At 38.0% G+C, this 18527-nt stretch overlaps 1 protein-coding gene across 1 annotated transcript in view; it reads left to right on the top strand.

Moving 5' to 3' along the window:
• The window catches only part of DNAH12 (dynein axonemal heavy chain 12), a 209709-nt gene that overhangs the window by 70797 nt on the left and 120385 nt on the right, over positions 1–18527 (top strand). Inside the window, exons 25-31 of the mRNA XM_059387847.1 lie at positions 4295–4447; positions 4695–4934; positions 5261–5506; positions 5847–5966; positions 11043–11152; positions 14710–14893; positions 15019–15159. Coding sequence (XP_059243830.1) covers positions 4295–4447; positions 4695–4934; positions 5261–5506; positions 5847–5966; positions 11043–11152; positions 14710–14893; positions 15019–15159 — 1194 coding nt within the window. The remainder of the gene's footprint in view (positions 1–4294; positions 4448–4694; positions 4935–5260; positions 5507–5846; positions 5967–11042; positions 11153–14709; positions 14894–15018; positions 15160–18527) is intronic.

Below are 18527 nucleotides of genomic sequence, written 5' to 3'. Positions count from 1 at the left end.
TCTCCCTGAATCTGCCTCTTGTGGGGGTCCCTGCTCAAAGATTAGTGGCCTGACTCTGCCTCAGATCATGGATTATGGCAACCCCAAGCTGTGAGCCTCCTCCTCAGCTCCGTGTCTGCGGCTGGCTTCACCGCTCCAATACCTGGGAGCTCTGCCACCCTCAGACACCCCTGGTCTTTCTGTGACCCCGCAGGTCCTGAGACCATACCATCCCCATGAAGGTGCCACCCCCACCCCAATCCCACTGAGCTGCTGGGGTGATGTCTCTCAGCAGAGCAGACTTCTAAAAGTTCCAACTTTGTGCTCTGCTGCTATATCACTTGCTGGGAGCTGGCACCTGGGTGGTTCAGTTGGTGAGCCACTCAACCAACTGTCTATTGGTCTATCTTCCTCCTGTGGTCTATCTTCCCATATACCATCTTGGATTCACTTCTCCCATGGTCGGTCTGCCACATGGTATATCTTCCCATATATCATCTTGGATTCACTTCTCCACATGTTCTGTCTTCCAGAAAGTGGTCACTTTTGCATTCATAGAATTGCTGCTATTCTTTGATCTCTTGTTGAGTTTGTAGATCTTCAGAATGGTTTGATAACTATCTACCTGAATTCCTGGGGTCAGACGAAATTCAGGTCTCCTACTCCTCTGCCACCTTGCTCTTCCCCCTCCTCATTTTATTCTATCTGTAATAGTTGAATAGAGCTATCCCTTCCTGGTCCCAAAATCCCTTTATATGAAATTATAGTAATGTATATTTACTTCTGGATCCTTTTGTAGAATACAAGAATGTTTGGGTACCAATGCTTGAAAATTACAAGTCACTCCCATTAGGGATAATTAGAAAAAGAAGGTATTAGAGATTTAAAGAGAAAACTGAAGTTTCAGAAAATGGTATCAGTTTTTGCAGTGGAGTTCTGGGAGACATGAAAGGAAGATGGGAAAAGTCCATCTGAGCCTTGGAACTCCAAGTTAGTTCTGCTGAAAGGAGGGAGAGAGCTGAAAATGTAGGGGGTGATACTAAGTTCTGGGCTTGTTGAGCTATGGAAGATAAAGCTATGACTATATAAAACAAAAACCACCTGAGTATAAGGTTGCCAGATAAAATATGTGACTCTCAGGTAAATTTGAAATTCAGATAAATAATGAATAATTTGTTAGTGTAAGTATGTTCCAAATATTGCACATGACATACTTATATTAACCAATTATTGTTTATCTGAAATCCAAAATTTTTAAAAAATGTATTTATTTATTTATTTGTCTTAAAAATATATTTATTTATTTGTCAGAGAGAGAGAGAGCACGCAAATAGGCGGAGCAGCAGGCACAGAGAGAGGCAAGTGGAGGGAGAAGTAGGCTCCCGGCTGAGAATGAGCAAGGAGCCTGATGTGGGACTTGATACCAGGATCCTGGGATCATGACCTGAGTTGAAGGCAGACACTTAACTGATTGAGCCACCCAGGCATCCCCTGAAATCCAAAAAAATTTTTAAAAGATTTTATTTATCCATTTGAGAGAGAGAGAGAGAATGAGAGAGAGCATGAGAGAGGAGAAGGTCAGAGGGAGAAGCAGACTTCCTGTGGAGCTGGGAGCCCAATGTAGGACTCGATCCTGGCACTCTGGGATCATGACCTGAGCCAAAGGCAGTGGCTCAACCAACTGAGCCACCCAGGTGCCCAGAAATTAAAATTTACCTGGGCATTCTGTATTTTTATTTGCTAAATCGGGTAACACTACCTGGGAATTGAGGAGAAGCATCAAGAAACACCAATCCACCTGTGCTGAGTAAGTAAAATTCAAGTGTCCTTGAGTCCTCTAGAAGCAGAGACAGAATGAGAATTCTTGGTCAAATGATTTACTGGGGAATGTCCTCAGTAAAAACCTGTAGGAAAGTGAGGAAAATAGGTGGGGAAAGCTAAATAAAGATGTAGTTTCAACAGAAGTATAGGCTTAGCCTGGTCCCATGGGGAGCTTTGGAGCATGAAATGCATCCTGGGTGTACCCCACTTTAAGGCAAATGGGCCTGGCTTTTATATCTCTTTATGGTCATTGACTATCAGTCACACCTGGGGCTAGAGGAATGAAAATTAAGGAAGGGAAACCTCACTAAAATGGAGTTGAGAGGCCAGAAGGAGAAGCTCTCAAGGCCTACTACCACTCCTTGTGCAAAACCAACAGGAAGAGAGGTACTTTCATTCACGACAGGAAGAAGTATATACTTGACTTCCCAGACAGGATTAAGGACTTTCTTCTTAAGGAAGAGTCCAGCCAATGAGAGACTGTCACAAATCAGCCAATAAAAAGCTACTACACTTGGAATTCCCAGTTTCTTCCAATGGGCTTCTTGTTTATAATGGTCCCTCCCATCGTTCCCTTTCCTCTATAAAGGAGCATTCCTCTCCTGCATTCTCTGGACTTGCCCATGGTTTGATAGTAGCTTTCATGGTGTGAATTGCAATGGTCTTCCATTCCTGAGTAAACTGTTTTTGCTGGTAAGATAACTGATGGTTTTAACAGTAACAAGGGTGTGAGTACGCTTTCAGGTGTTTGTGGATAAAATATCTCCTGTTCTTTTAAGATTTTATTATTTATTTGACAGAGAGAGAGAGAGAGGGAACAGAGGGGAGTGTGGGGGTGGGGACCAGACTCCTTGAGGTGGGGAGCCCAATGTGGGGCTCAGTCCCAGGATCCTGGGATCATGACCTGAGCTGAAGGCAAATGCTTAACAACTGAGTCACCCAGGTGACCTGGATAAGGTAGCTCCTATTAGTAGAGGGAAATTCTTAGGAGGAAAAAAAAAACCAGTTGTGAGCTATTTGTAGCTGATACAGCAATTGAGGGATGGGTACAATGGCCAGTAAAAAGTGTCAGTGCATCTAGGATAACATGTTTCACCAAAACTTCCACTTTCTCAAGAAGCTGCCAGAGAGCAGGGACCATGTCTGTCTTGTTCTCTACTCTAGGGGTGAACAAGTACACAGTCCCTAAATATTTGTTGTGCAAATGAATCTCAAGCCTCTGTGTCCTATACAGGGCCTCAGAAAAATTAGAAGCTGTGAATACTTGTGGAAGCTCATAGCTTTGAGTTGTAAGATCAGAATCTCACTAAACACTTGTCTAGAACACTATGCACTGACAAAAATTCCGTTGTCTGTAATAAAGGGAACCCATTTGTAAGTATTTTGGGAGAACCCGAGGTTTCCAGCAGTCAAGTTAATGGGCATTAATAGTATAGCATTTATTATAAACTTGGGTATATATATTATAAAGAAAGGTAAAATATTGACACTGCTTTTAATAAACTTATTTTAGTAAATGTAAAATAAGATATGTTAATCAAAATTTATTTTATTATTAAATTGTTTTTAATAGACTTTTTTTTAGAGCAGCTTTAAGTTCATGGCAAAATTAAGCAGAAATTAATTAATCTCCATAGATGGGAGCTCCCACATATGCCTTACCTGTACCATATGTACAACTTTGGTCTCTTAACCTGATTTTTTCTAAAAGGAGTTAATTTTCACACTTAACACTAGTTCTCTTGAAACAAATTCCACAGTTGGAGTTGACTATAATTTATATGCTTCTAAAAATTTCCAGCCACTGTTCTAGTCGTTAAGGAGACCAGGAAGAATTCAGAAACTCCTGACCTTGCTCTCAAGCAGCTTAAAGACCAATTGAGAGAGAGAAAAAAAATAGTGTACAAAATCAACTGCAATGCAAGGTAGAAAGTGATCATTCCTGGAAGAGAACTACAGAACAGTGTTGTAGGAATGGAGAACATACCATGAGTGGAGTGCAATAGCCAGGTGAATTATGGACCAAGTTGTGTAAATAGGTCATCTGTTTTTCTTCCAACTGATGGACCTCTATTTACAACACTCATTTGCAGGTGTTGGCCCTTGGCATCTAGCCATGGAGATTGTCATTAATGGTCTCCACGACTATCTCTAGTCAAAGCCTTCTGACCCAATGTTAATACCTCAAGGCTAGATTCTGTTTTGTTTGTAAAGGCAAATGGGATACCCATGAGGTATTATAATATAAGGTGATTTTGATACATTTTCCTTGTGCAGCTGGAGAAGTGGATGCTAAAAATTAACTGAACAATCTAGTTGTATTACTGCCCCTTTGAAGCTACAAATAAGACTAAATCAATTTTGTAAACAATGGTCTATCATAGGTTTTCTGTTCTTTTTTTTTTTTCAGTTAATCATGGATTTCTTTTTCTTTTCTTTTCTTTTCTTTTTTGTTTAAGCATGGATTTCTTTTCACATACATTTTTCTTTTCAGATAGGTGCCTTCTATTTGAACCTCGGAGGAGCCCCAGAGGGACCAGCAGGGACAGGAAAAACTGAAACGACCAAGGACTTGGCTAAAGCTCTTGCTGTCCAATGTGTGGTGTTCAACTGTTCAGATGGGCTAGATTATCTAGCAATGGGAAAGGTACAAAGTTGCATATTAATGTTATAAATTTACAGCTGGGTCCAACGGGATAAACTGAAACAAACTCAAGTTTAAACATTATCTGAATGTTTATGCATTCCTTGAACCTCAGTTTTAGGGGTAAAGACATTGTTTTTATACTTGGGGGATTACTGGGTTTCATTTTCAGTTTTGACTTAAAAGATTCAATATTTAACAAATGATGCTCCTTCGTGAGAAAACTCCGTTGCTTTTGTCTTGTTCTTAGTTTTTTAAAGGATTGGCCTCTTCTGGTGCTTGGGCTTGCTTTGATGAATTTAATCGGATTGAGTTGGAAGTGTTGTCAGTGGTAGCTCAACAGATCCTTTGCATTCAGAGAGCCATTCAACAGAAACTGGAAGTGTTTGTTTTTGAAGGAACAGAACTGAAGCTCAATCCAAACTGTTTTGTAGCCATTACCATGAATCCTGGCTACGCGGGACGTTCTGAATTGCCAGACAATCTTAAGGTAATATTTTATAAGAGTGTAATTTTAATCAAATGTAACAGCACAATCCACTCAGAGTGGTATGATTTTCTCACATGTATTTGTAAATCTCCCTTTTACCTTTGCCATCTCTCATAAGGTAAACCTCTAAAAACTTTTTTAGGTTTTTAACACCTATTAAAGTTATGAAACCGTGCTATTGAAAAAAAATCACAGAATTAATGAAAAGGTGCTCCTTTAGGGGAATAAACTTGAATATCATCGCATTCTCTTGGGAGGCTTGTGGTTAGCTTTTAAAAACGGTTTCCCTTATATAAATAATATATTTTATTCATTATATACTCCAGGTTCTTTTTAGAACAGTAGCCATGATGGTTCCAAACTATGCCCTCATAGCAGAAATCTCCCTCTACTCCTATGGATTTCTGAATGCGAAACCTCTGTCTGTGAAGATAGTGATGACCTACAGGCTTTGCTCAGAGCAGCTCTCGTCACAGTTTCATTATGACTATGGAATGCGAGCAGTAAAAGCAGTTTTAGTGGCTGCTGGAAACCTAAAACTAAAATTTCCAAATGAAAATGAAGATATACTAGTAAGTATTAAATATATGTGTTGTGAAAGCTTTAGTATGAGATTGTTTTTTAATTAAAAAGAATTTTTTTAAAGGAAAGTTCATTGGGAGCTATAACGAGGCAAGTAAGAGAGCTGTTGGCTTTGAACCTTTTTATGTGAGGTTGAAATAATACTTTTGGGGTGATGTTATTCATTATACTTTATGTGAATCCAAGGACCTTCTGGCTTGATAAACATAGTGTCGGCATTTTAGTATGGGGATTCCATAGAGCAATGTAAGAGGAACTTTGACTTTTAGTGGTGGGGAGGAGAGGGAATATGGGCAAGTAACTTATGTTGCACTCTTTGGATGATTTTAGCTTCTTCGATCAATTAAAGATGTGAATGAACCAAAGTTTCTATCACATGATATACCCTTATTTAATGGAATAACTAGTGACCTATTTCCTGGTATTAAACTTCCTGAAGCTGACTATCATGTAAGTAAATCTGTGAGAATGACTTATTCAATTGTTTTAAATCATGGAAATTATTCTATTTGGAGGATAAACCCCTAATTTGGCCACTTTCATTAATGAGCATGAGTAAATTCTAGTATCTTCTGTTATATGATACCAATGTTAATAAGACTCAGTTTAAAAATAATGTTCTTTCTGAGAGAATGAGTACTTAAAAAAAAAGATTTTATTTATTTGACAGAGAGCACAAGTAAATTTAAATTACAAACAAAACAATCTTGAGATGGATGACATGTGGCTGAAATTAAATGTTATTTTGTGGCAATTTCTATGGTAAAAATGTACAGTGAATACTTTTTGAGTTCAGCATGTACTGATTTTTTTCCATCTAATAATTCAATTCTTCCACCCGATCTCTCTATTGATATTGCTGTGAAAATTTCAGTTTGTTTGAGCCATTATATATCATTAAGGCATCACTTGCTTAAAAGCAACATTTACTTTTTTAGCCTTTTTTTTTTTTTTTTTTTAAGCTTCAAACTCAAACGCTAGTATACATCCTGTGGCAGTATCAGATTAATGTGATTCTAGGGTGTTTTCCAAAACCAGCAATCAGTTTTCTTCTCTGGACACCAACTGGATGTTCAACAATTCAATTCTGACACAAACTACAGGTAGTTATTGTCAGACTCCATAGATTAAAGTCTCAGTCCTATAATACTGCCCCTCACTTTAGTCAGTCTCAAGTTCTGGGCCACCTGTGTTTCTGATTGGCTGGGGTTTCCATAACCTTCCCACCCAGCTTTGGTAATTCACTAGAATAGCTCACAGAAATCAGGAACACAGTTACTTATGTTTACCAGTTTATTATAAAGGATACAACCTGGGGCTGGAGGAGGGGGTAGCCTGGCTGGCTCACTGGTACAGCATAGGTATTCTTGACCTCAGGGTGATTGTTGGTTCAAGACCCACATTGGGTGTGGATCCTACTTTTAAAAAAATAAAAAGTAAGATATAAAGGATACAACTTGGGAGGAACCAAATGGAAGAGAAGTATAAGGTAAGGTAGGTATGGGGGGGGCGGTGGCAGTATACTTCAGAGTATGTCAATCTCCCTGCGCCTCAATGTGCTTACCAAACCAGAAGCGCTCTGAATCTCGTTCGTTGTTCAGGAGTTTTTACGGAGCTCTGTCTTCCGCCCTTTCCCTTCCTCCTCCACCTCAGTGCATTCACCAAAGGCTGATAAGTAGGGCTGAAAGTTCCAACCCTCTCATCACTGAGTCTTTCTTGAGACTGGCCCCATCCTGAGGCTATCCCCACAAACTTGGGTGTGATTGACAAGGGCTCATTTTTTTCCCATTTTATTTTATTTCTTTTCAGTGTTCCAAAATTCATTGTTTATGCACCACACCCAGTGCTCCATGCAATACGTGCCCTCCATAATACCACCACCAGGCTCATTAAGAATAACAAAGATACTCCTATCACTTAGGAAATTTTAAGGGTTCTAGGGCCCTGTGCCAGGCTCTGGGAATAAAGACCATATATATTTCTATATTATACCCCAGGTAATTAGCAAGATGATTCAAGATATGCTAATAGGATTTTTAAAAATTTAACATTTTCATGGAGAATTCTTATCCTATGAATATAGCAATCAATCAATGGATTCCCAGCTTCCAGTTTGAAAACTACTGCTAGGAGTCAATGCTACGAGGTGCATAGCCAAGTGACTCACTACACCTCCAGACGAGCCAAGGGGAGCCAGGGCCATTGAAAAAAACCTATGTCCTATTGCTTTTTATATGTACAGTATTTCTTTGTTTTTCCTTTACTGACTTCTTTTGGTTTCAGATAGTGTTTATTTCTCCATTCTCTTTGTTGGATTTTTAGTACCTCAGTGGTCACTCCATAGGTTGTAATATACATCCTTGACTTCCTACAATTTAAGTTTGTATTTCATCATTTCAGAAACAACATAAAATCTTTAAGAGGTATAATTTTATAGTACAATGGGCACTTACCCCTGCCCATTGTACTATTGTCATCATGTATTTTATTTCTACATATTATAAACCATCCAGTGTTTTTTTTTAATTTTAGTATTAGCATTTGAAAAAAGTCCTTTCTGTTTACTTTTCTAGTGTTTTTAATTTTTTCTAGCAGAAATATGCTTTCATCTGAGATCTTTTTCCTTCAACAGAAAGAACTTCCTTTGGTATTTCTTATGTGCATGTGGGTCTTTCAACAACTAATTCTGTTAGCTTTTCTTTGTTTGAAATGTCTTTATTTAGCCTTCATTTCTAAAGAATTTTTTCACTAAATACAGAAATCTAGATTGGCAGGGGTCTGCCCCTCTTTCTTCATTTTTTTAAAGATGTTATTCTGTTAACTCCTGGCTCTCATTGTTATGGCTGGAAGTCAGGTATTTTTCTTATTTATGTGTATCTGATTTTAGAGGGTGTTTTCTTTCTAGCTGTCTTAATATTTTTCTTTGCTGTGTGCCTTGTTTTTTTTTGTTTTGTTTTGTTTTTTTTTGGTATTTTTCTTGCTTGGATTTGTTGGACTTCTTGAATCTATGAATTGATGTCTTTAGGAAATTCTCAGTAATTATCTCAAGATATTTCTTCTCTTTTTTGTCTTCCTTGTCCTTCTGGGACACCAATTAAATGGATGTTAGATCATTTTGTTGCAAGTTTGCAGGATTCTTGTCTGATTGGGGATGAAGAATGAATCTCATGGACACAAAAGGTGAAAGTTTATTAAGTGAAGGTGAGAAGAGAAAGACAAAAGCTCTCTAGGGTGAGAGAGGTCCCAAATGGGTTGCCACAGAGGGCTTTCAGAGGCAGTCTTTTATTGAGAACTGGCTGGGAAGCTTGTGCCATCTTGTTTTGTTCTCTTATCTCTTGCTCAGCTCTGTCTCAGTCTCCACCTGCCAGGAGTAGTTTCAGAGCCTAGTCAGGGGAGTCAGGGACCACCTAGCTCTCCTGCCTATACCTACACAGTACCTGGAGGCAGAAAGAGCTATACTGGGATTGTGAGGTGTGACTGATTGTATCTTTTTTGATTAGTGGGGGTTAAGGATAGCACAAGTCTCCAAGGAATCTGGAAACAAGGTTTTCAGGACCCCAAGGGGCTAGCTGCTGCTAAGGTAAGGTTGCTTTTAAACATGAAGGCACTGAGGCTGCCACAAGCTCCTTGAGGAAGGTCACACTCTGCATGTTTCAGGTATCAGCGGGCTGCAAACTGTAGAGAGATTTTTAAGTTACATTTCTTTTGCAGTTGTTTTCCCCTGTCAATTTTATATTGCCTCACACATCTTTTATGTTCTATTTTTGTTTATTGTTTTGATTTTCTGTGCTGTAGTTTGGATACATTTTATTAGCCTGTCTTTAAGATCAGTGATTTTTTTTGTTTTACTCAGTCCACTGATAAACCTACCCAATGAGTTATTAATTTCATATATTTTTTCCGTTTTAGTATGTCCAGTCTGGTTTCATTAAAACCACATTTTTCTTTGCTTGAATTCATCTTTTCTTTTTCTTTCTTTCTTTCTTTTTTTTTTTTTTTAAGATTTCATTTATTTGACAGATCATAAGTAGGCAGAGAGGCAGGCAGAGAGAAGGGGGGAAGCAGGCTCCCTGCTAAGTAGGGAGCATGATGTGGGGCTCCATCCCAGGACCTTGAGATCATGACCTGAGCTGAAGGCAGAGGCTTAACCGGTTAACACTGAGCCACCCAGGCGCCCCTAATTTCTTCATCTTTTCATGTTTTCCATCATATTGTCTATTTTTCTCTTAAACATTTATAGACGTTATTTTTATTGTTTTGCCAATTATGACCTCTAGGTCATCAGAAGTTTTTCTTCTCTTGATCTTCAGCTATTTCATCTCATGACTGGCAAAGTTTGATTTTATGTTAAGAATTGTGTAAAAACAATTGTAGAGGCTACAGTATTATTTTCCCAGAGAAAAAGTATGTTTTCCCTTTGTCAGGTAGCTAGACTGATGATCAGTTCAGTTGGGCTCAAGTAGAGTTTTGTGGCAGCACTGTCGAACTTTAATTTAGTTCTGGTTTTCAAGTTTTCAGAGTGAAAATTGTTCTGTATTGTAGGGCCATTCCTCTAGCAGCATTTTGGGGTTTAAGCATCCTAAGATTAGGGACTATCTGTGTGCCTTTCTAGCTAAGCCTTTGATTTCTTGTGTCACCTCATACTCAGCAAAAACAAGGCAGTGGGTAAATCAGATTTGCATTTGAGCTTCTCCAGATTGAAATCTGTCACACGAGCCCACATGACCATTAAATTCTCTGATGGTTTTTCTTTACTTCAGCAAAGTCCCTGTGCCTGTGAGAAGCCCAATCCAATGCCCACCTGATGTCTGTAGCTTGAAGATGCTCCCAGCAGCTAAATTAGCATAAATTTGTACTCCCCTAGGAAGGCTGATCTGTTTCTGAAATTTAATTCCTTTAGACATAATTGTACCCAGAGAACTTCTCTATCTTTAAAATTTATTTTTTTAGATTCTCCATTTCTTTCTAGTTTCAGCAGTGTGAAGGATTTTTTTTGGCATGTCCTTCCACATCCTAACCAAAGAAGAAATTCTTGAAAATACAATTAAAAGGAGTTTCCATGCAGCTTGCACCTAATGCTGTGGTGCTCTGATCATAACTTATAACAGGGAATAATACTTTTAAAGTAATTTAATTCTTTTTGTACTTCCTTTCAATTAAAAAAAAAAAGTTAAGTTTAAAAAAAAATAAAGCTTTAAGGGATGTCTGCGTGGTCCAATTGTTTAAGTATTTCCCTTTGGCTCAGGTCATGAACCCAGGGTCCTGGGATCGAGTACTGCATTTGGCTCCTTGCTCAGCAGTGAGCCTACTTCTCCTTCTACCTGCTGCTCCCTCTGCTTGTGCTAACGTATGCACTCTCTCTCACAAATAAATAAATATCTTTTAAAAAATCTTTAAGAAATAATTTATCAATATAGGAAGATAATGATTTTTTATTTCAAAATGAATAATCTAGATTTATAAAATATATATGAGATGATTTATAATACCATTTTATAAAAATGCATTCCATTTTTTTTATTTTAGGAATTTTTGGAATGTGCTCATGAAGTCTGCAAAGTACATAATCTTCAGCCAGTTAAATTTTTTCTTGAAAAAATGATTCAGACATATGAAATGATGATTGTGAGACATGGGTAAGATTATAGATTATCTCTGTCTACCATAGTTAAATGTTATTTTTCAAATCAAACTATTAAAACAAAATTTATGAACCAAAGGACGCAACAAATCTTGTACACTAGGTAGGCTAGGGAACAAAGACCGCCATCTCCCCATTTCCGTCCCCGTGGCTTAAAATAAAGATTTATTTCTCGCTCATGCTACCCATCCAACAAGGATTGGTAAGGCATTCTCATTCAGTGAGGTGACACTCGCAACCAGTGCACTTTGCCCTTTTGGTCCTATGTTATTTGCTCTCCTCCATGCACATAAAACACACCCTTTCCTTCCAGGAAAATAAGTTAAAAGTTCTAGTCAATCAATGAACCGTACTTGAAGTTCAAGATCTCTAGGTGATGCATGATAGTTTCTGTATCAGATTTGGAAGTTGTTCTTCTTGATCCAAAGACCTACAGACTAGAAAGACAAGTTGTCTGTCTTCCACACACCTAGTCTTAATTATAATAGTGGGCTTCCTAAAACAGGTCATTAGAGCAGACACTACTATCCAGAAATTGAAGAACTGGAGACATAGCCAACATCGGTTGATAGCAATTCTGAAACCCATCTGGGTAATTGTTCCAGAGATAAATTGACTATGATACTGATAGTTTAAACCTCAGGACCTCTAACTTGTAGGAGCCTTTCTAAGGAGCCATAATCATTTGATACACATCATTTATTATATAGGGTATCATTATAGTGGCTCTGGACATTTTGTATCCATAGTTGCATTTGTATTTTTTTCCTATTCTACTGATTGTATAAACTTTAAATTCCGTAAACCCTAGATCCACTTCTGCATGATTTTACAGGGGCTTTCCAGTTAACTGTCCTTTATGGACACTGGTTAAACTTTGTTTCTTTCTTTCTCTTTCTCTTTTCTTTTCTTCCTTTTTTCTTTTTTTTTTGTTCAACTTTCTTGAGTGGTCTTTCCATCTTCATTTTTTTCTCTGGTCACATGTGAAGTGAACAATAGAGAATATGTCCTTGGGAGCTGAGAAGTGTTTTCAGCCTTCTTCCTGCCTATAGAAAGTTGAGGTCTCAAAGGTTAAAGACAGGATTTTAAAAAAACAAAAAACACTCCATAGTATGTAAATTTTCAAGCATATACAAAAATAGAGGGAATAGTACAATCAACTCTCATACAAGGATCATTTAAAAAAATTTTTTTATTTATTTGAGTGAGAGGGCACAAGCAGGGGCAGGGGAGGAACAGAGGGTAGAGGGAGAAGCGGATCCCCCTGCAGAGCAGGGAGACCAATGTGGGGCTTGGTCCCAGGACCCTAGGGCCTCTGGGACCATGACCTGAGCCCAAGACAGACCCTCAACTGGCTGAGCCACCCAGGTGCCCCTGCAAGGATCATTTTTAAGTCTTGAATATTCACATGTGTTTTAGCCTAGACTCATAGCTTCTTTGTCCATAAACTCCCTCAAAAACTTGATAAGCTTCTTACTTGTTTGATTCTAAGCAGCTCTATATGCCAGTAGCCACAACTACCGTCCTTACCAAGTCATACTTTTATAAATTCCCTTGCAGTATCCTTGAACCTATCAATTTTAGTATATGTGCTGCCGAAGCGAGCACGAACCTATCGATTTTAATTGAGATGATGACAAAGCTTAATCTATTTTCACTCCTGAAATGATTACTGGGAACCATATTAAAATTTCATACATTTTGATAGTGATAATAGCCCTACCCTTAATTTGGTCCTTGGTGCCAGGCTGAGTAGATGTTTGTTGTTCGAAGCTTTTCTCAATTTATCTTTTACCAGTTGGGGATGAAAGTAAATTGCCTGTAGTTTCCTGAATTTCTGGACTCCCTTTATTCTCTTTCATTCCAGTTTGCAAACTGACCATTTTTTTTTTTCTGGGCTCATTTCTTTCCAGTAGTTCTTTGTTAAATGTAACCATTGGCTGGCATTATATACTAATAATAATCTGTTTACTATCCTTTTTCCTAAAATGGCAGTTTCATTAGGCAGTTTCTTTCATTTTCATTAGATTATCTGTCTTTCAGGTTACTTGAATGAAGAGATTTACCAAATGTTTCATCATCGCATAACATTTATTCCCAGTCTTTTGGCCTCTAATAACAGTTAAATTTGCCACCCACAACCTGGCCTTTAAGCCAGTGCCACATATTTAAGTCTTTTTATTATGGCAAGAATACCTTGTCCCTTCTAGGAACCAGTTTCTGTCAGAAAGGATGGGCTAGGTTATTCAGAAACAATCAGTCCCTAAGACCCAAATCTTAGTGACTTAAAAAACAACAACAACAACAAAGGGTTATTTCTCATTCATACTATGTCCACTATAGGTTAACAGGCAGGATCTGCTCATCATAATTACCCAGGGTCTCAGACTGTTGGAGCAATCAGCATCTCAACATGGTGGGTCACTGCTGTGTGAGAGGGAAAAGCTCTGTGAGGAGAGAGCTCTGTAAGCTCCCTCACTGGCAATGATATGTCTGCTGAGAAAGTAACATCCATGTTTCCTACTTATTACTCATTAGTCACTTAGAATTTCCACAAGAGGGCAAGGAATCCTACTATGTGCTAGGAGAGAGAAGATTCAGAAGTATTTGGCAAAGACCACCAGTGACTACTATAGCAAGTAAAGACTTGAGGAACTGGGGGGAGGGAGGGATGGTGTAGCACTGGGTGCCTGGGTGGCTCAGTCCTTAAGCATCTGCTTTCAGCACAGATCATGATCCCAGGGTCCTGGGATCGAGCCCTGCATTGGGCTCCCTGCTCACTGGGAAGCCTGCTTCTCCCTTTCCCACTCCCCCTGTTTGTGTTCTCTCTCTCTCTATCATATAAAAATATAAAAATCTTGAATAAATACTTGAGGAACAAGAACCTTTCCCACTTCTCTCCTTGGGAGGCCCCAAGACATTTTTTTTCCAATTTTTTAAAGATTTTATTTATTTATTTGACAGAGAGAAATCACAAGTAGATGGAGAGGCAGGCAGAGAGAGAGAGAGGGAAGCAGGCTCCCTGCTGAGCAGAGAGCCCGATGCAGGACTCGATCCCAGGACCCTGAGATCATGACCTGAGCTGAAGGCAGCGGCTTAACCCACTGAGCCACCCAGGCACCCTCTAATTTTTTTTTTAAATTTCTTTTCAGTGTAACAGTATTCATTGTTTTTGCACCACACCCAGTGCTCCATGCAATCTGTGCCCTCTCTAATACCCACCACCTGGTTCCCCCAACCTCCCACCTGCCGCCCTTTTAAAACCCTCAGATTGTTTTTCAGAGTCCATAGTTCTTTTCTAATCTTAAGAGTGTTCAGTTTTTGTTTTCACTTGGAGATTTTTTTTTTGTTATATTCTCTTCTGTAGATGATGGTATTAATGTAAAGAACTTTAGAGATCAACCAGTTCAGAAGTTAAATATTCTCCTCATGTCTGAGAAAAATTCATAAAATTTCAAAGTTATAAATACCAGTATTTTAAACACCAGTATACAGACAAATAATTTACCATTGTTTTTTAGAATCTTCTTCTATAATTCTTTTCCTTAATAGTTTCATGTTAGTAGGAGAGCCTTTTGCTGCAAAGACAAAAGTTCTGCATGTACTGGCTGACACTCTGACTCTTATGAATGAGCGTGGCTATGGAGAGGAAGAAAAAGTCATTTATCGGACTGTAAACCCCAAATCCATTACTATGGGCCAACTTTTTGGACAGTTTGATCCAGTGTCTCATGAGGTAATCTACAACATAAATATTCTCTTAGTGACAATGTACATTAAACCAAGAAATATGAAATGTTTTCAATATGATCACTTTATAGTTTTATAAAGGAAGCTTTCCAATTCTGTTTTCTTCCCCAGTGGACTGATGGTATTGTAGCCAACACTTTTAGGGAATTTGCTTTGTCAGAAACACCGGACCGGAAATGGGTTGTATTCGATGGTCCCATTGACACTTTGTGGATAGAAAGCATGAATACAGTATTGGATGACAATAAAAAGGTAAAACCATCAGAATTAAAAACAAACTGATAAACCTGGTGATTCACAGACCTGTACCCCTGGGGATAAAAATATATGTTTATAAAAATAAAAAATTAAAAAAAAAAAAAAGAGATAATTTGAATAAATTATCTTGGAAGCCTCAAAAAAAAAAAAAAAAAAAAAAAAAAAAAAAAAACAAACTGATGCACCATGTGACTATACCAAACACTACTGAACTGTGAACTTAAGAAAAGCTTAACATGGTAGATTTAATGTAAAATGTTTTTTTTTTTTTTTGCCACAGTTTAAAAATAAAAAGCAGAATAGGTGCAGACATGCTTAAGCAATGGTACATGTTCAACAACAAATTGGCTAGGATTATGCATTTCAAATAAAGGATGCAGCAAGTTTAATTAAAGTTTATAAATTATCTGTTCAATGAAAACTATGCTGTAGTAAATCCTCTGCTTAATTTTTTTTTATAGAATAAAAAGGTATTAAAACCATTGCATTAGCAGGAGAGCACAGTAACGTAATAGATGTTAAGTTGTTAAGTGACTCCAGGCTCACGGTTTCTTACAGAACCTTAATATTTTAGGAAGAAATAAAAGGGCCTAATTCCTTTTTGAAAATATTGAATGCTTCAGGGCTTGTATGTGCTACATTAATTTAGAAGCCATGGAATATGCAAAAGAACTAGAAAATGGAAATCCTTTAGTGTTTGTAGTAATTGCCAGGTAACATGTAAACTATAAAATGTGACTAATTTTGAGTTCTGTGCTTTTTTAAACCTAAGTGTACAGTCTCATAACCATCATTTAAATAAAGATGCATAAAATTTCTTGCACTTACAAGATTCATTCATGTTCTTCTGAATCAGTGCACCCTCCCCCAGGGGCAAGCACTATTCTGACTTCTAATCAATTAGTTTTTCTGGTTCTTGAAGTTCATGAATATAGAATCCTACTCCTTAGTGTTTTTCTTCTTGTGGTCAGATGGTATCTATGATATTAATGTTGTTGCAGTTCCATTTTATTTATTCTTTTTATGTCTACATTAGTATTCTATATGAATATATCATACTTTATTTTCACACATGCAATAACTGTGCTACTAAATAAGCAAATTAATTAGCATTCAAACAAATATGCCAACACATTGTCCTTGGTAGTTGAGCATTTATTCATATTCTTTCTTTCAGTTACATTGATTGAGCTAAGAAATAGTATTGATTCACAAGAGAGGCGCTAATAAGGGTCTGATTCAGAGCCAGGTGGGAGGATTTTCTCATATTGGATAAGAGGGAAGCAGGAAAGGATAGGTGTAGATATAGGTAAATGTATGGATTTGATAGTGGAAATTGGAAGGCAAATCCTTTATATGATTGATTGACTGATTGATTGTGTGACATAGTAGACCCTGGTTCATTGCATATTGGAGGAGAAAAGGGGATGATTTAAATTACCTATAATGGAAAATGGGAAAGAGAGCTGCCTAAGAAAGCACTGAAGCCTATCTGAGGATTAGTAGTAGTGCCAAGGTCTGCTTTTGAGGGATTTTCCCTTAACAGTCTAAGCAGCTTGGATGTGTGTGTAGATGATGGTGCCACACCGGAAGTACACAAAGACTTTAAAGATACTGGCATGAGAGGGCCAGAAGTGCCAGACCATAGAACAAAAGCTGCTTAATAATGAGGGAAGTGAAAACAGGAGGGATATGCAGATGAAGAGCAAGTGTAGGAGGAGTCGATCGGTGAGAGCACTGATTGTATAGGAGGCTGCAGACAGAGATGGGCATGCTTGGATTTAGTATTTCAGAATTGTGTAGTGTTCCAGGAGAGAAGGTTCCAAGGTATATAAAGTAGATGACTGGAATGAGAAGAAAGTAAGTGAAGAAAAGGTAGTCAAGGATCTGAGGGGCTGCCATGTTGAGATGTTCCTTTTCATGGACACTGGATCAGGCCAGAGTTGTAACAGAGAGAAAGAAATTGAGCCAAGTATCAAAGGCTTTAGTTAATGATGGGGATGCTTGGCTGCTGGTGAGTGATAGCAGCAAGCATGGCTGTCAAAGGAGCAGGGGGTAGAGAGGATGGGGTAGAGTATTTGGAAAACACCATGGGAGAGTGAGGAGAAAACTGACTTGACTTCCCAAAATTGAAGCAAATAGAATGTTTGCTGAAATAATCTGGTAGGAAATGAAAAGTATTCAAAACCACCATTGTCCAGTAGAATGTTCTGTGATGTTGGAAATATTTGCATTGTCTAAGAAGGTAGCTACTAGTCACATGTGGCTGGCTACTGAGCATTTGAAACATGGCTTAGTACAGGGTTGCCTGGCTGGCTTGGTCAGTAGAGCATGTGACTCTTGATCTCAGGGTTGTAAGTTCAGGCCCCATGCTGGGTGTAGAGATTATATGGTCCATATATACAGTGGAATATTACTCAGCCATCAGAAAGGATGAATACCAAACATTTGCATATACATGGATGGAACTGTAGAAGATTATACTAATTGAAATAAGTCAAGCAAAGAAAGACAATTATCATATGGTTTCATTTATATGTGGAACATAAGGAATAGCATAGAGGACATTAGAAGAAAGGGAAAAGTGAAGGGGGGAAATCAGAGGGGGAGACAAACCGTGAGAGACTATGGACTCTGAGAAACAAACTGAGGGTTTTACAGGAGAGGAGCTTAGGGGGTTGGGTGAGCCTGGTGATGGGTATTAAGGAGGGCACATATTGCATAGAGCACTAGGTGTTATATGCAAACAATGAATCATGGAACAGTACGTCAAAAACTAATGATGTACTGTATGGTGACTACCATATAATAAAAAACAAAGAATAATTAAATCTTTTTTAAAATGGGGCTTAGTGCAATTGAAGAACTGACTTTAAATTTTATTTAATTTTAACTAAAGATTAACTTGCTTCGTTAGTTCAATTAATTAGATTTAATTAGATAAAATTATAAATAGCCACATATGACTGCTGGCTAACATATTAGACACTCCAGCTCTAGACCATTCATTTATTTTATAGAGAAGAAACAGGTCTAGGACATTGGGGAAGGTATGTGCTATGAAGTGTGTAAACCTGACGATTCACAGACCTGTACCCCTGGGACTAATAATACATTATATGTTAATAAAAAAAAAATTTAAAAAGAATAATAAAAGCACAGACTATAAGGCCAGGTTGCCTTGGTTCAAATCCTTAAAAAAAAAAAGAGGTCCAGGAATATTAAATGCTGCCTTGTTGACCTATAACTAGATAGGGACAAAATTGGGACTGCAGTGGTGATGGTGGAGAAGAAACACTAAAAAATAAAAAAATTACTATTGGGTATTTACCCTAAAGATACAAATGTAGTGATCCAAAGGG

This window comes from Mustela nigripes, chromosome 2 (assembly GCF_022355385.1).
Source record: "Mustela nigripes isolate SB6536 chromosome 2, MUSNIG.SB6536, whole genome shotgun sequence".
Classification (NCBI taxonomy): Eukaryota; Metazoa; Chordata; class Mammalia; order Carnivora; family Mustelidae; genus Mustela; species Mustela nigripes.
Note: the sequence above shows the minus strand (reverse complement) of the source record. Positions and strands in the feature narration are given on the sequence as shown.